We start from the raw sequence: 21,342 nt of genomic DNA, 5'->3' as shown, positions 1-21,342 counted from the left end.
ACCAACTTATTTCCAAACATTTGAACGGTTGTAGAATATATATATAAATCATATTGTATAATGTGTATGAAAGAAATTGATAAAGCTCTCACACCTTAAGTACATTCTTGTATGTTTGAATTCTTTCCATGGGTTTCTGCAAATACGTGCTAACATCAAAGACCTGGGTATCCAAATGTGCCAACTCTGTGTTTGCATATTGCTGGAACACAGTAGAAGAAGAATTGTTGTTTATTTACTTCACATCATTTAAAACAAGGAGCACTTTCTGCCAGACTGAAAACAGTATTTCCTCTTGCCTTGAAGAAATGCTGTGTGTTTTTGTCTGAGATGCAGGCCTCAGCTTGGGGAAGGCCTGTAATGAACTGGAGATACATCTCAAAGTCTGGTGCATAACTGACAAAACACTGGGCTACATCATCATCTGAGAAGCACATCTCCAGCTTGGGGAGAATACAACTGTGATGGAGGAACAGTGGGACAAATAAGTTAACCCACAATGTTAATGCATAATAATATAATATAATATAATATAATATAAAAAAAGAGATGTCTTCACCATTCATGGAAATTTGCAATATCCCTGATATTACGGAATATGTACTCTTTTTGACTGAGGATGGTGAGAGGAACTTGAACGCTCGTCTCTAAGTTCTGCAAAAAGTGCTCCACAAAGAAGTTCATCTCCTGCACAAAACTGTTCTCGCCATCAAGGAGTCCCTTGATCAACCGACTAGAAGTAAAAAAAAAAAGATAGTCAATTTAGCTTTTCACAAAACCTGCTAATATAGACAATAAAGCCATTGATCTTTGCATGCTTTCCAGTGTTGTTATTGTTAAACAAAAATATTAAAAATCCTTTTCAGTCATTGAAATGAGGCTGAAATTAATTGATGAAAAACCTAAACTTAAAATAGTTTAACAAATATAGAAGTGATGTCTTTGCAACTAACTGAAATAAAACTATTTTAAGTTGAAATACTAAAATTACTACAACTAAAAAAAATTTATAATAAATATAATAAACTAAGAAAAATGACAAAAGCACATAAAATTACTAAAACTTAAATGAAAATTTAAAACCTGAAACCTGAAAATATACAAATAATAAAGATATATGAATACTATAATAGTAGGCAATACTGCTCAAAATATAAAAAATTACTATAATAGTATTTAAATAATACTAGCACTACATATTCTCAAATTCACACTATTGTAATACTCTCTAGAGGTGTTTGATAAACTTCAGGTTGACATTTCCCCAGCCACATTCTAGAACTTTGTCTCTGTGTATTCTATTCAGTTCAGTTTACCTTTGAATCAAGCCATGCTCATCCTTTGTTAACATTGTTTTGCCTTTCTCAGGGGATTCTCCCTTTTCTGCTTCATGGGCCACTGAAAATATTTCCTTTGAGAAAACAAATCAAAAGATTATTAAAAATAAATATAACAACCTTTTACACCAATTCATTGCTATTTAAACTATATACACACACACATTCACTCACCTTTGTCTTCTTTTCTAGGTACGCCGGGGATACCCAGCCCTGACGGGATGGTGTGATCTTGGTTGGCTTTGTACGGACAAGCCACCTCACAGGATGCGCTGAGTCCAGGACCTCCACAAATTGACCTTCCTTTAGTACAAAAGCTTCTTTGTTTCCTCCCAGAGGATGACAATTGGTTTTGGCCACATAAATATCAAATATCTGCAGAATATACTGTATATCAGTGTTTGTTTGTTGTGTTTACTTTCCACTTGTTCCTAAAGCAATATGAGCTACAACATGCACAATTATTTTTATTATTATTGTTAGTTTATTATTAAGAAGCTGAGTTGATACCTCTCCTCTGTCATCATCTCCATCTGACTCAGAGAATGACTCAGTATTTGCAGAGGACTTGTACGAATGTAGGCGTTTGGGAGACGGTGTGTGACTCTGTGAATCGCAACCTATGCCAAATACAAACGCAACAATACAGAAGAGTACAGTATATTAAGCTTTTTAATATGCTCTTGAGTGCATATTATTTCATTATGTCTGGACTTTACTAAATGACTTGCAGCACCAAGAGAACTGACCTTTCCCTTTCAGCTGGTCTGAAGTCTTTCGAGGTTGTAAACTAGCACTTTTTTCTTCTTCAGAAGTCTTAGTAGGAGCCTCATTTTTTGACTTCTCTGCCTCTTTTCCCCTGTTTGAAAACATTCATTTAAATACATTGCAAAGTATTATCCCAAAGTACAGAAGAGGAAAAAATTATTCTACGCTGCCATCTTTCTTTATAATTAAGAGTCCTTGAAGGGTATTTACAATGTTAAACGTACCTCGATTGGTATTCAGTCTCAACATCAGGGGCTGTGTCATAATCTGAGTAACAGGATACTAGAGAGGGGACAGAATTACAAGAAACAAGCTCAGCTACTATTGATGTATACATATATCAGTTATCTGCAGATATCAAAGACTTTATCAGCTTCGGTCAATATTAGCTATATTCCTCTGTTTTTATGTTACTTCTGCAGTAGTCTAACACTACTTAGTTAATCTTTAAGAAAAACTTTTTTAGCAAATCTGATATACATTTTTCATACTGTAAATTATAATGTTGTAATGCCTTAATTTACTTACTTTTTTGATTTTTGTTTTTAATGTTTAACTTTTACTTTATTTAGATTTTTCAGTTAGCTGCCATTAATTGGTTTATCTATCATGACATAATATTAAATAATTATACTTTTATTGGTCTCAGCCAGAATTTAATATTATTGCAGCCCTACTATTGCTACTATTATCTAGAATGATAAACACAACTCACTGGAGCTGACTGAAATTAGACTTCTCCTTTTCTCCTTGATCTTGCTGTAGGTGTCATCTGCCGGGAGATCGTAGACGAGTCTCAATGACTCCTCTTCAGTGTTTAGGACTGGCGCAATCTCTTTCTCAGAGACAATTTCTGTATCTGGTGTTTGTGCAGTCTGAATTGTTTGTGATGGCTTCTGAGGTTTACCCACCATCACATTCCCATTGTAACTAATTGCTCCAAACTTGTTTGCAACTTCACATGTGTAGATTCCAGCATCTTTGTTTGTAACCCTGGAAATTTCCAGAAAACACCTACCATCTGCATTTTGGGTGATTTTGTACCTTTTCCCAGGCCTCAGATCTATTCCATCTTTAAGCCAGCGCATAGTGTCGATTTTACCTTCCACAACACACTCCAGGAATGCAGTGCCACCAAGATCAAGATTCTGGTTCTTGAACACTTCTTTGAAGACTAGACGCATGTCTTTCCTAGTTTTGTAACCTTTGAAAGCAGCTTGTATCTTAATGGCAGCCTCACGTATCTCTGGCTCATCTTCAAAATCTATGTCTATACCAGGGCTGTCAACATTATCGTGCTCAACTCGAGAACACTTCTGTTTGCCAGTATCCACACTTGTGATTTGCTCTAGGGTCGTCTCCTCAGTTTGAATTACAGATTCCCCAGAAACATCTACTTCAATAACGACTTGCTTCACATTTTTCTGATCTCCATTATCCATGTGTGGTAAGTTCGGCTCAACTTTCGGTGACACCTTCTGCACATCCCTAAAGGACACTGTTGTAGCTTCCTCTGTATGAATTATTTCTTCTTTGAATTTCTGGCTTTTAATGGCAATATTTGTTGCTTTTCCTGTAACATGCTTTGGTGCTTTTCCATGATGTTCATCCACAACCTGCTTGACATTTTTCAGATCTCCACTATCAATGTCTGGTAAATTCGGTTCACCTACCTGTGAATCTCTCTGCACATCTCTAACGGACATTGTTGTAGCTTTCTCTGCAGAAATCATTTCTTCTTTGAATTTTTGGCTTGCAGTGGCAGTTTTTGTAGCTTTTTCTATAGCATGCTTTGGTACTTTTCCATGGTGTTCATCCACAACCTGCTTGACATTTTTCAGATCTCCACTATCAATGTGTGGTAAATCTGTTTCACCTTCTAGTGAATCCCTCTGCACATCCCTAACGGTCAATGTTGTTGTTTTCTGTACAAGACGTATTTGCTCTTTGGGTTTCTGGCCTGTGATGGCAATACTTGGTGCTTTTTCTTTAACATTCTTTGTTATTTTTCCATGATGTTCATCCTGGGACTGAACCTTTTCAATTTCTGGTCCCATTTCAGACTGGACATTTTGCTTCTTGTGCATTTCATTTTCATCCAATAATTTATTTTTTGGTTCCTTCTTTTCATTCATACAGACGGGATATTCACCATCATATTCTGATGGCTTAGATATGGGGTCCACAATTAGCTCTTTCTTTGATTCCCTATTTACACTCGATTCCAATTTGATATACTCCTTCCTTTCCTCTAAATTATATGGTTGTTCTTGAGATGCTTCAACGTGTTTGGCCGTTAACTCTTTGAAGACTGGTGGATCTAAGCCATAATCTGATCTCTTTAAAGTGGTATCCACAGTTTGTTTTATGTCCATATCTCGATTCTTTGCTTCCAAAACATAGGGTTGCCTTTTGATTTCAACATGTGGCTGGGAAACCTTCTCCTTAGAGAAAGATGGTGTTAGGTCAGCATGTTTTGATGTTATTTTGGTCTCTACAGTGGGCTCCGTTACAACATCTTGTTTCTTGCCCTTCTTGTCAACAGTTGGATCTTTAACACTCTGGTTGTTTGCTTCAAAAACACTGTACTGGTCTTGGTGTGAAACATCTGGATGTGTGGCCTTACTCTTTGACCGTGGTGGAGGCTGGGGAACATTTCTGGGTGGTTCCTTGCTCTGATCATTTGTATCTATGCTTGAAGTTTTCTTCTGAACTTGCCCTGAGATCTTTTCATTGTTCTGGTCCACAGAAATCTTAGTAACCTCTTTGGATCCAGTGTCCACCACTTTTTTTCTTTGTTCTTCAGGTGCATCGGTTGTAAGAGTAGTAATTACAGGTTCTTCCATGGTGCAGCTAGACACGTTAACCATTTTGGAACTCGCATCTTTCCCCTTTTGTCTCATCAATGATTTCCTCTTGACGTCCTGGTCATCTGTCAGTTTCTCACAGAGATCCTGGAAGTGAACCTCTGATGACTCCAAGACAGAGATGTCTGATTCCTCAATGACCACAGCCTGTTTCTTATGCATTAGACCACTGTGTGTTTCTTCCATAATTTTTTGCCCTTTTGATCTTAGTGGGGCTTGAGGGATGACTTTACTTCTAGGGGAAGCTTCTGGTGTAAATAATGGAAATGCAACATTACTTATTTATTTTGAGCTTTAATTATTTTTAATTACTTACTTATTTTTAAAATATGGGAATAAATGTACCTTTTATAACAAGAGAAGCTGTTGTCTCCATCCTAGCAGCACAGCATTTGTAGACACCACTGTCCTGACATTTTAGATCATGGATTTGAAGGTGTAATTCAGAGCCATCTTGTTTCATCTCATACTTGTTTCCTGGTTTTAGCAACACTGTTCCCTTTTTCCACTGCACAGGAACTCCAGGTTTAGAGAGCTCACAGGTCAAGAACGCGGTTTCACCTTCCTCAGCTTCAAGACTTTGAAGGATCTTGCAGAAGTATATAGGTTGCTCTGTACATGCAGAAGTAAAAAATAAAGTTTGGGTTCTGTATGAAAGAAGTTCTACATGGACAAAGCATTAGAAACTGCAGATGTTGCACTAAAATAATATCTGTACCTTTCACTGTAATTGAACCATTAGTCACCAGGCTTCCAGCACAACATTTGTAAGTCCCACTGTCCTGAGCTGTTAACTCATGGATCTGAAGTTGTAGTTGATGGCCATCCTGTTTAATCTCATATTTTTTACTTGGCTTAAGCATCACTGCTCCCTTCTTCCACTGCACTGAAACTCCAGGTTTAGAGAGCTCACAGCGCAATACGGCTGTCTTACCCTCCTCTGCTTCTTGGTTTTGGAGCTCCTCAGAGAAGAACAATGGATGTTCTGGTGAGGGAAAACAAAAATGCTTATGTCTTTACAAGCTAAACAGAAAAAAAGTACACATGAACAGATTAATGAATTAATTCCTCTATTCAAAAAAGATGGAAAACGACATTTTAATGAATTCCCTTACCCTTTACTACAAGAGAAGCAGTCGTCACCATGTTACCAGCACAACATTTATAAGAGCCACTATCTCCAATTTTCAGGTCATATATTTGAAGCTGCAGCAGACAACCATCTTGTTTCATCTCATACTTGTTTCCAGGTTTCAGCAACACTGTTCCCTTCTTCCACTGCACTGCAACTCCAGGTTTAGAGAGCTCACAGGTCAGGGCAGTCGCTTTACCTTCCTCAGCTTCAAGGCTTTGGAGGTTCTTGCAGAAAAATATAGGTTGCTCTAGATGTGGGGAAATAAAAAAACATTTAATGTTTTTAAAATTTGTGTCTTTATTCACAAAAAGTGCTCTTAATGAATTATCAGAATATCCTGGTTCAATAGCAAGCAATGTTGTCAGAATGGTACATGGAAAGAGTATTAGGTAATTCAGAAGTTTCTCTAAAACACATTCCATACCTTTCACTGTAACAGAGCAAGTAGTCACCAGGCTCCCAGCACAACATTTGTAGGGCCCACTGTCCTGAGCTGTTAGCTCATGTATATGAAGCTGTAGTTGACGGCCATCCTGTTTAATCTCATATTTTTTACTAGGCTTAAGTATCACTGCTCCCTTCTTCCACTGAACTGAAACTCCAGGTTTAGAGAGCTCACAGTGCAATATGACTGTGTTGCCCTCCTCTGCTTCTTGGTTTTGGAGCTCCTCAGAGAAGAACAATGGATGTTCTGGAGAGGGAAAACAAAAATATGTATGTCTTTACATGTTCAACAAAAATAAAAAAATAAAAAATAAATGGACACATGAACAGATTAATTAATTATGTCCAATGTCATTCATATGTTAAAATTCAAAATGTGGAAAAATGCCATTTGAAAAAAATACTTACCTTTTACCTCAAGAGAACTAGTTGTGACCAGGCTTCCAGCACAACATTTGTAGGGCCCACTGTCCTGAGCTGTTAACTCATGGATCTGAAGCTGTAGTTGACAACCATCCTGTTTAATCTCATATTTTTTACTAGTCTTGAGTATCACTGCTCCCTTCTTCCACTGCACTGAAACTCCAGGTTTAGAGAGCTCACAGCACAATATTGCTGTCCTGCCCTCCTCTGCTTGTTGGTTTTGTAGGTCCTCAGAGAAGAACAATGGCTTTTCTGGAGAGGGAAAACAAAATCATATATGCTTTTACATGTTCATCAAAAAACAAATGAACACATGAACAGATGGTAACACTTTATTTTACAGTGTCCTTGTTACATATGTTACATGTACTTACCATATTAATAACAGTAAATTATGCATAATTACATGCAACTAACCCTCAACCAAATCCTAATCTTACCCTAACCCTATAGTAAATACATGTAGTTGCTTAATATTACTCAGTACTTAAATATATATAATTACACTGTAACAATGACACTTTAAAATAAAGTTTATCCCTTTATTTTAAGTTGACGTAGTTACATTGTACTTACAGGTTTAGCTGATTTTAATACTTGTTTTGTCTTATTTTAAATCATTTTAAGTCATATTGAGAGCCCCTTGGAAGTTTGTTGAGGCCCCCTAATGAGCCCCAACCCCTGGTTAAGAACCACTGACTTACCTTTTACCACGAGGGAAGCAGTTGTGACCAGGCTTCCAGCACAACATTTGTAGGGCCCACTGTCCTGAGCTGTTAACTCATGGATCTGAAGCTGTAGTTGACAACCATCCTGTTTTATCTCATATTTTTTACTAGTCTTGAGTATCACTGCTCCCTTCTTCCACTGCACTGAAACTCCAGGTTTAGAGAGCTCACAGCACAATATTCCTGTCCTGCCCTCCTCTGCTTGTTGGTTTTGTAGGTCCTTGGAGAAGAACAATGGCTTTTCTGGAGAGGGAAAACAAAATCATATATGCTTTTACATGTTCATCAAAAAACAAGTGAACACATGAACAGATGGTAACACTTTATTTTACAGTGTCCTTGTTACATATGTTACATGTACTTACCATATTAATAACAGTAAATGATGCATAATTACATGGAACTAACCCTCAACCAAACCCTAATCCTACCCTAACCCTATAGTAAATACATGTAGTTGCTTAATATTACTCAGTACTTAAATATATAATTACACTGTAACAATGACACCTTAAAATAAAGTTTAACCCTTTATTTTAAGTTGATGTAGTACTTACAGGTTTAGCTGATTTTAATACTTGTTTTGTCTTATTTTAAATCATTTTAAGTCATATTGAGAGCCCCTTGGGAGTTTGTTGAGGCCCCCTAATGAGCCCCAGCCCCCTGGTTAAGAACCACTGACTTACCTTTTACCACAAGGGAAGCAGTTGTGACCAGGCTTCCAGCACAACATTTGTAGGGCCCACTGTCCTGAGCTGTTAACTCATGGATCAGAAGCTGTAGTTGACAGTCATCCTGTTTTATCTCATATTTTTTACTAGGCTTCAAAAGCACCGTCCCCTTTTTCCACTGCACTGAAACTCCAGGTTTAGAGAGCTCACAGTGCAATATGACTGGGTTACCCTCCTCTGCTTGTTGGTTCTGTAGCTCCTCAGAGAAGAACAATGGTTTTTCTGTAGAGGGAAAACACATATATGCCTTTACATGTTCATCAAAAATAATTGGACACATGAACAGATTAATGAATGAATTTTTATGTCAAAGATCAAAATGTTTAAAAATGCCATTTGAATAATTCACTTACCTTTTATCACAAGAGATGATGTAGTAACCAGGCTTCCAGCACAACATTTGTAAGTCCCACTGTCCTGAGCTGTTAACTCATGGATCTGAAGCTGTAGTTGATGGCCATCCTGTTTAATCTCATATTTTTTACTAGGCTTGAGTATCACTGCTCCCTTCTTCCACTGCACTGAAACTCCAGGTTTAGAGAGCTCACAGCACAATATGACTGTGTTGCCCTCCTCTGCTTCTTGGTTTTGGAGCTCCTCAGAGAAGAACAATGGATGTTCTGGTGAGGGAAAACAAAAATATCTCAATAATGTCCAACTGAAATTTTAACAACTTCATTACATAAAAATACACACCTTTCACGTCAAGAGAAGCTGTGGTCACCAAGCTACCAGCACAACATTTGTAGATGCCACTGTCCTGACTGTTCAACTCATGTATAAGAAGCTGTAATTTACAGCCATCTTGCTTAGTCTCATATTTGTTTCCTGGCAGAAGCAACAGCATTCCCTTCTTCCACTGCACTTCCACTCCAGTTTTAGAGATCTCACAGCTCAGTATGGCAGTCTCACCTTCTTCTATTTCTTGTCTTTGGAGCTCCTCACAGAAATACAGAGGTTGTTCTGGATGCAGAAAATAAGAATGTTAAATGTTAATTAATGTGTATTCTAGCAACTCGTCTACATTGAATATACTATACCTTTCACTTCCAGAGATGCTGAGGTCACTAGACTACCAACACAGCATGTGTAGACACCACTGTCTTGGCTTGTGAGCTCATGGATCTGAAGTTGCAGTTCACCACCATTCTGCTTTATTTCATACTTTCTTCCAGGCTTTAGCAGCACAGATCCCTTCTTCCAATTTACGGCAGCCCCAGGTTTTGAAAGCTCGCAGCAAAGAAAGGCAGTTTCCCCCTCCTCTGCTTCTTGACACTCAAGCATCTTGATGAAGTACAAAGGTTGTTCTGATGAAAAAATAAATAAGAAAATATCAATACAGTATGCATTTCATTTTATTTTTATTTTTTGAATACATATTTAATTGTTGTGCTTTTTGTCCATGAACGGTCACTTGAATGCATTCATAGGTTTTGATCAAAGACCTGATGACATCCAGTGTAAAAATACAGAAAATCAGACGAGGACAAATACTTCTCCACAAAACCATAGTATGACCCTCTAATGTCACAGCTCTCACCTTTGACTACAACTGATGCCGTGGTAACCAAGCTTCCAGAGCAGCACTTGTAAGTGCCACTATCCTGACGTGTCAGGTCATGGATCTGTAGCTGTGCTTTGCAGCCATCTTGTTTCATCTCATATTTGTTTCCTGGTCTCAGTCGTATTGCCCCCTTCTTCCACTGCACTTCAACTCCAGGTTTAGAGAGCTCACAGCAAAGGAAGGCTATCTCACCCTCCTCTGCCTCCTGGTTATGGAGTTCCTCACAGAAGAAAAGAGGTTGCTCTGAAAAGGGAGAGTAAATTAATGTTAACTAACTTTGCAGGAAACTGTTTCATTTCGTCTTTTACTAAACATGCAGCATAAAGACAGATGAATTTCCATGCCTTAATTAAAACCCCAGATTATCATTATACAAACACAGTTGCAAACCTTTTAGGATGCACCGATATTAACATTTTGTTCGATACCAACGAACCAATAATCATTTTCATGTTACGGCCAATAAATAAAAACTGACCAGTATTAAAATTCTAGACTTTTTTTCACATTAAAAATAAAACATTACAGTTCAAACAATCAAATATTCAATATCGACTGATGCTGATCAATTTTAATATAAACCATAACTGTTATGGTATACTGTGCATACCTACCTTTGACAATAATATTAGCCCGTGTTTCTAGATTGCCAGCATAGCATCTGTAGATGCCACTGTCTTGACTTGTGAGGTCATGGATCTGAAGTTGTACTTCATTGCCCTCTTGCATCATTGCATACTTCTGTCCATTCTTCAGGAGCATTGCCCCCTTCTTCCACTGTATTGATACTCCGGGTTTAGAGAGCTCACAGCACAAGAAAGCCGTTTCACCTTCCTCTAATTCTTGGTTTTGAAGCTCTTCACGAAAAAACAAAGGGCACTCTGTGGTATCAGAGGAGAAGAAATAGTGGTAAAATAAATGTTGATTATGCAAATGCTTGTATTTAATGAATGGATCTTATAAAGTGCCACTGAATATTTTCACTAATTTACTGACATTCAGTTTATGCATAGATCAAATCCTCAAAATCAAATACAATATATATAGACAAGCAATTATTTTGGTTCATACCTTTCACAGTAATACTGGCCCTTGTCTCAATGCCATCGGCACAACACCTGTAGGCCCCACTGTCCTGACTTGTGAGGTCATTGATCTGAAGCTGTAGCTCACATCCATCCTGTTTCATCTCATATTTGTTACCCGGTCGAAGCAGAACTGCTCCCTTCTTCCACTCAACTGCAACTCCAGGTTGAGATAGCTCACAGCACAAGAAAGTAGTCTCACCCTCTTCTGCTTCTTGGTTTTGGAGCTCCCCGCAGAAAAACAAAGGACGCTCTGAAATTAAGCAAAGAACCCTTAAGTATCTGTGTCATTTTCAATAAATATTGTACAAATTCACTTTGTATACTGATTTGTAAAGAGTCAAGTTCTGCTAAGAATTAGTAACAATTTACAATAAGGTTAATGCATTAGTTGATCATTAAATAACATTAACTAACTATGAGCAATATATTTTTTACAGAATTTAGAATTTTACTTTATTAATGTTAGTTAATAAAATTACAATTACTCATTTCATGATAGTTCACAGTTCATTAACTAATGTTAACATGTACAATGTTAACATATACTAGTAAATGTAAAAATTAAGATAACTAAATGCTTCAGAAGTATTTTTCATTGTTAGTTCATGTTAACTAACATAGTTTACTAATGTTAACAAATAAGACCTTATTGTAAAGGGTTACAGAATAAGCATTACAACGGGTAAATCTACCATAACAATTTCCTTCTCTAAAAAACAATACTTTTTTTGTGACCGACAACAACTGAAATATGGTGGACTAGGAGTGTGACTTAAAAAATAAAAGTAGGGAACTATAAATGTATTAATTAAAAAATAAATATTTTAATAAATCACATTTTAAAAATATGACAACACATACCAAAATTGATCAATTCATTTTTTTTAATACAGCTAAATGTATCACATATGATTACTATTACTATTAATAATAAATATAATAATGATAATAAATGATTGTTAATGTTATTACTATTATTAAAGTATGTATAATATGTTTAAATGGTGATAAATCAAGTTCAAATTAAATATATATATTTATAGTTATAATTTTCTAGTCTTTATAGTTAGAGCAAATGTGTTTCAAGCTGCTCCTACCTTTGACTGTAAGAGTAGCACTACTCTGCATGTCTCCTGTATCGCACATGTAAATCCCAGCATCCTCCTTTCTGACTTTGTGAATTAGAAGAATATTTCGTTTCCCATGTTTCAGAGGTTCATACTTTTCCCCGGGGAGCAGGGTTACATTATTTCGTTTCCAGGTTATAAGTGTGCAGGAGTCAGAAGTCACACAGCACAGGGTGGCCGAATCTCCCTCAAAAATGGTCATGTCTTTCAGGTTTTCTTCAATGAAAACTATAAAGAGAGAATGCACTTTAGAGTGTAAAGTTAAATCAACTCATTGCATTTGGTATACTTTTCTATATCAATACTGTATTTCTGCTGTTTACACTAAAATTAAATGTCTTATAAACAATAAATTGAATCCTTACACTCACCTTTAGGTTTGCTGTTTACACGCAGATGAGCAGAAGTCTTTTCATTTCCCACCACAAAGGACACAACACCTGACTCTTCAGGTGTGGTCATAGTGAGGACCAACTGGTGTTCTTTGCCACAGATACTCATCTGGTTCATCTCGTTCTCCTGCAGTACATTGGAACCAAGCCACCAAACCCCATCAAGGATGTTCTCGTGTGAAAGCTCGCACACAAACCGGGCGCTCTCGCCAGCAGTAACCGTCAAGTCACGCAGTCCTTTCACAATCCTCACACGCTCTGTAAAGGTAACATTAACCGAATAAAGGAATGAACAGGAGTCCTTGAAATTCATTGTGTTTGAAAGCAAACTGAATTTTATTGTTGAATTCATGTAGGCTTGTTTTGATTTACTGTACCTATCACTCTGAGGGTTGTAGACGTCTTCTTCCCTCTGACGCTGCATGTGTACATGCCAGCGTCCTCCATTCTCAGTTTCCTGATTTCGAGCTCCTGAGTGGCACCTTTACGGTGGAGGGTATATCGTCCACCCTGTGTGATCTGATTTGCATCTTTTCTCCAGGTCACTGGGGCATTGTCGCTAGAGAGTAAACAGCTAAACAGGACAGATTCCCCTTCTATTGATTCTTGACTCTCAAGCTCTTTCTCAAAGAACACAGAGGCAGCAGCTGTGAGAGGTGTGAGAAGTATGATCTCAACAACAGCTCAAAAGTATTTGGAGTATTTTGCAAATGAGAAATTGTGTATGTTAACTGGCAGAGTTTATGATATGAAATGACACTATGTGTGTATGATGCTGTGATTCATGAAGGGGTATCATACAGGGTTCGTGAAAAAATCATGAGGGCATCAACAGTCGTGGAAATGGCAGAGGTTCAGTTGGGGGACCCTAATTAGAGAAACGGGGGGATTTGAAGATTTTTTTTCATCATTCTAGGGGAGTTTTATTTTACCAGATTCTATTCAAATGGAAATACACATACATTACCATTTAAAAGTTTGGTAAGTAAGAAATGTTTTTTAAAAGAAGTCTCTTAGGCTCACCAAGGCTGCATTTACCAAAAATACAGTAATATACTGTAGTGAAATATTATTTCAATTTGAAATACTATTTCATTATATTTCATTACTATTTCACTATATTGAAAAAAAAATCTTATAAATATTTACTGTTGTAAATTTACAGCTATCTTGAGGCTACTGAATGGAAACTAAATCCTCTTAATTCCCCTTAAAATAAATGTAACCGGTTTGAATGCCTCATGCCCCTGCACCCCATCATTTCCAGCCCTGGGTATCATACATTGTTTACAGCACTGTTAAAATGTTGTCAAGATATTGGGTATAGACACAATGTTACCTTGTGTGAACTCAATGAGAAGGTCATTAAAGCTGCATTGGACCTACCCCTAACATTAACTTCAGCTGTTGTCTTCTGGTCTCCAACAATGCAGCTATATTCCCCAACATCCACAGGAAGGACATTTTTAATGCGTAATTCGGCAACCAGTCCCTCCTGCTTGATCTTATATTTAGTTCCATTGCTGAGCTCCTCGTCCCCTCTCAACCATGTTACTGGTACCCCAGCCTTGGACAACTCACAGTGCAGAATAACAACACCTCCCTCAGGAGCCTCTTGGTTCTTCAGGTTTTGTTTGAACGTTACTGGCGTGGCTGAAGAGTAGCACATTAGCATGTTAGCTCATTGTGAGCGTAAGCGACAATAAAAGCTCAATTTTCTTTAAAACCTTTATCCATACCGAACACTCTGACTGTAGATTTGGTATTCTGCTCCCCACAAATGCAACTGTAGATTCCACTGTCTTCAGGCGAGGCTTTCATGATGATCAGCTCCCTTGTAACATCACATTCCCTGATTTGATACTTATACCCAGATCTGAGGAGCTCTTCCCCCTTTCTCCATTCAACAGGACATCCAGCTTTTGAGAGCTCACAGTGTAATACGAGTGTATTTTCTTCTTCAACTTCCTGATTTTTCAACTTGACTTTAAAAGTGATAGGTGGAACTGGAAGCATCAACCAAAAGAGATATGCCTGATTATTTCACAACACAACCATGCAGGCCCTCAAAGCACAGCGAAGCAGAAGACCATAGCACAAGAAGCAATAATAAAAAACAGCAAGCTAAAAAAGACCAAAATGTGCCAAGCCGCCTCTGCAAAAAGTCTGCATGCCTTGCCCTTATGGGTTAGCTCAGCAGTTGTCTCAGAATCCTTGGTTTTACATGAATGGCTCCCAAGAATAGCAAGCCAAAAAAGACCAAAATGTGCCAAGCCGCCTCTGCAAAAAGTCTGTATGCCTTACCCTTAACGGTTAGCTCAGCAGTTGTCTCAGAATCCTTGGTTTTACATGAATAGCTCCCAGCATCACTTGCTTCAACATTATGTATGACCAGTTTGGTGAATGTTCCCTCTTGCTTCATTTCATACTTGTCATTGGGTTTAAGAATAATTCTTCCTTTTCTCCAGTCTACTTGAGTGCCGGGTTTAGAGAGCTCACAGGTTAACACAGCTTGACCACCTTCTTTAGTTACTTCGTTTTGGAGTTCTTGTTTAAAAGTGACGGGTAGAGCTATGAAAACCATGAAAAATGTGTTCAAGTTAAGTTTGAGAATGATTTGAAAGAGGAAAGCTATTACCGGTACTAAAGAATAACAATATCTGATCTTGCAGTAGTAGAGCGTACCCTTGACTTTAACTTCTGCTGTTGTCTTTTCCTTTCCCGTAGTGCAGCTGTAGGAGCTGACATCTTCAGAGTTGACATTCTTGATAAGTAGTTCAGCAATCCTTCCCTCGGTCCTCATCTGGTACTTTTCTCCAACTTGCAGCATCTCTTCACCCCTCCACCATTTCACAGTGGCGCCCGGTTTGGAAAGCTCGCAACGCAAAGCAACAGTGTTGCCCTCCACCACTTCTTGATTTCTCAAGTTTTGTTTGAACGTGATTGGGAAAGCTAAGAAATCATAAATATATTTGTGTCACCTAAGGAGAATATTTGACAAAATTGGCAATTATAAAATCGTTTGATTGAGTTTTGTACCATTGATTTTAACCGTTGCTTTGGATGTCTGATCAGGGCACACACAAAAGTAGACTCCACTGTCTTCAGGTATGGCTTTCCTGATAACAAGCTCCATTTTAGTTGCAATCTGTCTCATCAGGTACTTTTCTCCAGGCTTAAGTACTTCTTCTCCCTTCAACCACTCCACAGCAGCACTGGCTTTTGAGAGTTCACAGCGCAAGGTGACGTTGTTCCCTTCTTCACCCTCTTGATTCATAAGTTCTTGTTTGAAAGTGATGGGGAGAGCTATACAAAGCAGATGTTCCATATCTGATCATGTTTTTGATAAAATCTTTTCATAGAATATTTCTAGCAAAAATTGGCTAATGCTCAACTACAGGAACTTGAATTTGAAAACTTCCTGGAACACATTCATACCATTAACTTTGATGGTGGCTTCTGTCTTTTGATCTTCAAATACACATCGATAAACTCCACTGTCTTCTGGTTGTGCCTTCCTTATTAGCAGTTCAGCTTTTGCTTCTTTGTGTCTCAATTGATATTTTTCTCCAGTCTTGAGCATTTCTTCTCCTTTCCACCACTCTACTCGAACTCCTGCCTTAGAAAGTTCACAGTGCAAAGTGACACTGTTCCCCTCCTGAGTTTCCTGGTTCTTCAGAGTTGCTTTAAAGGTAGCAGGGAGTCCTTCAGAAAGCCAAGAATTGAAAAAAAGCCCATTTTCATGTATTGAAAGTTATAGGCTCAATGTTGAATGTTGAATGTTATCAATGTTGAATGTTGTGTCTTCCCAAGTGTTACCAAAAACTTACCAGTAGACACTTTTTGTGCTCAATCAACTTTAATAACTACATCAGGCAAAGTCCTAAATAAATTGGGGTTCATCTATCATCTAAATGAATTGGGGTATATTTTATTTATGCATTATGTACACCAACACACTATAGCTCTTCATAACCAGCCAATGCTGTAATGAATTGGGCAAGATCCCGACAAAAGCTACATTTCTATGTTACAGTTTTTATCAACCAATATTATATGAAGGGATTTGTCATATCAAGACTCTTCTGATGCCAAATATGGAGTGTAATTAGAGGGTATGAATTTAAACATCATGTAATGAAAATCCAACAGTGATTTATATCACTGTTGAGAGATTAATTAAACCTGTGCAGTGGGTTTGTGTAACGCCATGACAGCATGCTATAGACCTTAATCAGGGTAGCACCAAATTTAAATTTAAACAGGAATGAAAATAAGGCTGTGAGGGTTAGAACTTAGAAGTGCGTTCAACATGCTGATTGTTCAGTTGACCAAAAGTCTTTCAGAAAAAAAATTCAGAAGACAAGAACTCCCTTTGACTAACAGTTTTGTAAGTTGTGAGAAACAGTTTTGAAAATTAAGTGATCTAATGCCTTTATATAGTGCCTGCTAAAGTAAAGACTGTAAGTCAATCCCTCACAACCTCGATTTCATCCTTGTTAAATTAAATATTGCATAACCTGACTAGGGTCAATAGTAACTGTGGAGGAAATGGCCATTTTAAATGAAATGTAAGAACTTGATCACTCAGGAACAAAAAAAATCACATGGTCATGAAAATGAAATACATATTAAATCCATAATATAAAAAATTCAGCAGTAATTCGGATATTACCTTGAACCATCAATTTGGCTGTTGACTGTGAATCTTTGGTTTTGCAGGTGTAATTTCCTGCATCATCCTCAACAAGATTATTTATCACCAGTTTGGTTAATCGTCCCTCCAGTTTCGTGTGATATTTGGCTCCAGGTTTCAGAATTACTCTACCTTTCCTCCATTCAACTGGAGCACCAGGCTTTGAAAGCTCACAGGTAAATACTGCACTTTCACCCTCTATAGACACCTGGTCCTGAAGCTCTCGATTGAATGTAATCGGAAGAGCTGAGAAAATATTGACATTTTTGGTCTTTTAATATAAACCATTACCTCACAAGCAGAAATCATGATATATACGCTATCGTTCAAAAGTCTGTAAGATTTATGGTGTGTTCACACTTTTAGTTCAGTTGTCTTGGTTGTTTTGGTCTGAACCAAAAAAGAAAATAATTTATTTAGTTCTGGTTCGCTTTGTGTTCAAACTGTCATTTTTAACACTGAACTTAAAGATAAAAATAAAAAATAAAAAACTTTTACAAGGTTTAAATTGTGAACATCTTGGAGCTGAAGACTGACGCGAAGAGAAATCAGACAAGCCATCAGAGAAAATACTGTACCAGGAACAAAATAGATGCGCAAAATATAAGAAGAAATATATAAATATTGAATTAGGGGTTGGGGTTTATATGAATTTATCTCTTAAGGAACTGATTGTCTTCAGAAAAACTTTGATGGCATTTTCTTTCCCTCATATCTCCATATAAAGTAGTATTTATTAGCGTGTATTTGTGTACAGTTTACTTTAAATCCTATAATTAAATCTAATTTAAATCAAAAACAACTCCTCATGCTACATGTGTGCATCTTTATCATCATAATTAAAATGCAGTGGTGTATCTAATTTCAAATGGCTACAGATATTTTTGTTTAAGACCAGTTTGACCTGTTATAGAACAAATAAACAAAAAACTAATTTGCTTAAAGAAAAACAAACCAAAAAAATGGCAACCGGTATTGGAATCGGCATGAAAAATCATGACCGGTGCACCACTACTGTTTTTATTTATCTAAAAAAAATTTTTTATCCCTGATTTATAACGTATGTTTTGAGACAGAATTTACTGAACATCCAAAATAATGCTGTGTGCTGGGCTAAACGCACTTGTTGTATGTCCGTACATATGATGGTATTTTTAGCAGCTGAGAACTCTTGAAGAGCTTATAAATCGTGTTGAGGAGTCAAAACAGCAGCAGGAATTCCTCCGTCACACACACACACACACACACAGATCTGCTGCAGACACTGTTCTGACACCTGTACCAAACTATATGGAACCAGGTATGCTTGAGCATTCTGTCCTTTTTTAGAGTCGTATTTTGTGAAATCACGTCCAGTTTTTGTTCAATTTATATGTTGCTGGTCCTTGTTGAGTCCATATTTCAGTCGAACCGCACCAGAGTTAATTTGGAAGTGTTTACACATATTCAAATGAACCGCATTAACAGAGCAATCGCTCTAGAGTTCATTTTAATCAAACCAAAACTGGCAAGTGTGAAAACACCCTAAAATGACTCTTATGCTCATAAAGCCTGCATTTATTTGATCAAAAATACAGTAAACTCTGTAATATTGTGAAATATTATTGCAATTTAAAACAGCTGTTTTCTATTTTTAAATGTTTTAAAATGTATTCCTATGATTTCAAAGCTAAATTTTCAGCTATTACTCCAGTCTTCAGTGTCACATGATCCTTCAGAAATCATTCTTACATGCTGATTTTGTGCTCAAGACACATTTCTTATTAATATCAATGTTGAAAACAGTTGTGCTGCTTAATATTTTTGAGTTAATTGTTATTAAAAAAAATCAGGATTCTCTGATTAATAGAAAGTTCAAAAGAACAGAAATCTTATATAATATTATAAATGTCTTTACTGCCACTTTTGATCAATTTAATGCATCTTTGCTATTAAAACGATTATTAAAAAAAATCTATAGAGTGGTAGTGTATATATTTTTAACATTCTTTAGACCTTACCTTTGACTTTCACTTCAGCTGTGGTCTTTTGGCCTCCAGTCACACAGCTGTATATTCCAGCATCTTCAGAGAAAATATTAGTTATTTCCAACTCAGCTGTCCTTCCATCCAGCCTCGTCTGGTACCGTGGCCCTGGAAGGAGCGGTTTATCTCCTCTCCACCATTGCACAGGTACTCCAACTTTGGAGAGCTCACAGTGTAAGGTTATAGATTCCCCTTCAAGAGCTTCTTGGTTCGTAAGTTTTTGTTTAAAAGTAGCAGGAGCACCTGGGCAACCAACATATGTGTTTTATAATAACATACATTTTGTATCAATAACAAAAACTCAATGAAACAAAACCTTACCAACAATTTTGATTGTAGCTTTGGTCTTTTGGTCTCCACAGACACATCTGTAGACTCCGCTGTCTTCAGGCACGGCCTCACAGATGATCAGCTCAACTGATGTGTCTCGTTGTTTCATCTTATACTTCTCTCCAGGCTGGAGCAGCTCGTCTCCATTCCACCATTCTACAGGGACACCGGTTTTGGAAAGCTCACAATGCAATTTTATCATCTTCCCTTCCTCGGCTACCAGGTTTTTCAGCTTCTCTTTGAAAGTGATAGGTTGACCTGACAAAAAGACACAAATAAGTACATCCTTATTTATTTTGGCAAACGAACGGGCGAAAATTGGTGTAAATTAGCATTCAACATTAAGTGTGAGACAGTTTCGGACCAGCTGACTGCAGTCACTTGTCCAAACCAATGCTGAGTTGATACTATAAATAGATAAATAAATAAATAAACATTCATTGATTTGACAACCATTTTGATTCCTAGCAAATTATTAGTTATTTATTATTATTATTTTATTGTTATTTAATTATTATTGTTATTTGATCTAGCTGGATAAAATAGATTTTTGACAAAGTTTGATGACGTGACATGATTATACCTGTATAATTTCTAGCTTGTTTCAAAATTGTACATAATATAAATATTTATACACATACACAGTGCACATACATGCACACACACATATACATACATTAACACACCTGTATATACTGTGTATAAAATCACTCTTATAAACAGCTTCTTAATAGCTAACACAAACTTTTTATATATGTTCTATATAACATTATATATGTATAATATTAATAAACAATTAAAAAGAAATCAAAGCAGTAAAGAAATTAATTACTGAACTTTTTGTAAAGTATACTTAATAAATATAAATATATATTTCTACATATATTTTTAGCAAATATAAAAAAGCATTGTTAAATGATCACTATTTTGTTTTAGTGGCAGTGAAAAATTGGCAGGTCAAGAAACAAACCTACTGCCCTGACTGGGCAAGCATTAAAAAAAAAATCCTTATTTTGGATGATTGATTGACTAGTGAATTGAACTAGCTTACCACTAACAGTAATGTTGGCTGATGTCTGGGCAGTTTCACTTGTACAGCTATAGACTCCACTATCCTCTTGTGTCATATTGAAAATCTTCAGCTCTAGCATGCAGCCTCTCTGCCTGATCTTGTACTTCTCTCCGGACTTGAGCAGGTTGTTCCCCTTTCTCCACTCAACAGGGGTGTCTTGTTTGGATATCTCACAGTGTAAGATTATGCTGTTTCCCTCCTCAGCTATTTGATTTCTTAACTTCTGTTTGAACGTGATGGGTTGAGCTAAGGAAATATAAAAGAATACATAAGCTCCATTTTCAGCATTCAGATCATTGGAGAAGCAAAGTCTTTATAATCAACATCTTGTCTTACTTCGTATTTTGATAATAGCTTTGGTCCTTTGATCTTCACACACACAGATGTACGTTCCACTGTCCTCAGGCACTGGATTTCTGATTACCAGCTCCAGTATGGTGACTATGTGTCTCATCTGATACTTCTCGCCAGGACAGAGAGTTTGTTCACCTTTCAACCATTCCACAGGGATTCCAGCTTTAGAAAGCTCACAGCGTAATGTCACATTTTTACCCTCCTCTGTCTCTTGGTTCTTGAGCTCTTTAACAAATGATATAAGAACCGCTGGAAAAGAGGG

The 21,342-nt window shown here is 37.0% G+C and overlaps 1 protein-coding gene across 1 annotated transcript in view; it reads right to left on the bottom strand.

Annotated features, from left to right (window-relative positions):
* obscna (obscurin, cytoskeletal calmodulin and titin-interacting RhoGEF a) overlaps positions 1-21,342 on the bottom strand; it is a 46,921-nt gene that overhangs the window by 15,178 nt on the left and 10,401 nt on the right. The window contains exons 16-51 of the mRNA XM_084389530.1: positions 21,063-21,329; positions 20,706-20,972; positions 19,646-19,912; positions 19,301-19,567; positions 17,280-17,546; positions 16,043-16,309; positions 15,644-15,910; positions 15,290-15,556; positions 14,909-15,175; positions 14,344-14,610; positions 13,991-14,257; positions 12,982-13,251; positions 12,584-12,862; positions 12,183-12,440; positions 11,069-11,335; positions 10,612-10,878; positions 9,974-10,240; positions 9,474-9,740; positions 9,130-9,396; positions 8,787-9,053; positions 8,389-8,655; positions 7,679-7,945; positions 6,960-7,226; positions 6,532-6,798; positions 6,088-6,354; positions 5,691-5,957; positions 5,318-5,584; positions 2,821-5,220; positions 2,330-2,387; positions 2,087-2,196; positions 1,848-1,957; positions 1,512-1,712; positions 1,317-1,411; positions 560-733; positions 300-459; positions 95-202 (exon numbers count right to left, since the gene is read on the bottom strand). Coding sequence (XP_084245656.1) covers positions 95-202; positions 300-459; positions 560-733; positions 1,317-1,411; positions 1,512-1,712; positions 1,848-1,957; positions 2,087-2,196; positions 2,330-2,387; positions 2,821-5,220; positions 5,318-5,584; positions 5,691-5,957; positions 6,088-6,354; positions 6,532-6,798; positions 6,960-7,226; positions 7,679-7,945; positions 8,389-8,655; positions 8,787-9,053; positions 9,130-9,396; positions 9,474-9,740; positions 9,974-10,240; positions 10,612-10,878; positions 11,069-11,335; positions 12,183-12,440; positions 12,584-12,862; positions 12,982-13,251; positions 13,991-14,257; positions 14,344-14,610; positions 14,909-15,175; positions 15,290-15,556; positions 15,644-15,910; positions 16,043-16,309; positions 17,280-17,546; positions 19,301-19,567; positions 19,646-19,912; positions 20,706-20,972; positions 21,063-21,329 — 10,631 coding nt within the window. The remainder of the gene's footprint in view (positions 1-94; positions 203-299; positions 460-559; positions 734-1,316; positions 1,412-1,511; positions 1,713-1,847; positions 1,958-2,086; positions 2,197-2,329; positions 2,388-2,820; positions 5,221-5,317; positions 5,585-5,690; positions 5,958-6,087; positions 6,355-6,531; positions 6,799-6,959; positions 7,227-7,678; positions 7,946-8,388; positions 8,656-8,786; positions 9,054-9,129; positions 9,397-9,473; positions 9,741-9,973; positions 10,241-10,611; positions 10,879-11,068; positions 11,336-12,182; positions 12,441-12,583; positions 12,863-12,981; positions 13,252-13,990; positions 14,258-14,343; positions 14,611-14,908; positions 15,176-15,289; positions 15,557-15,643; positions 15,911-16,042; positions 16,310-17,279; positions 17,547-19,300; positions 19,568-19,645; positions 19,913-20,705; positions 20,973-21,062; positions 21,330-21,342) is intronic.

This window comes from Rutilus rutilus (genome assembly GCF_951802725.1).
Source record: "Rutilus rutilus genome assembly, chromosome: 19".
NCBI lineage: Eukaryota > Metazoa > Chordata > Actinopteri > Cypriniformes > Leuciscidae > Rutilus > Rutilus rutilus.
The sequence above is the reverse complement of the archived record's forward strand: the minus strand, read 5'-3'. Positions and strand labels throughout refer to the sequence as shown.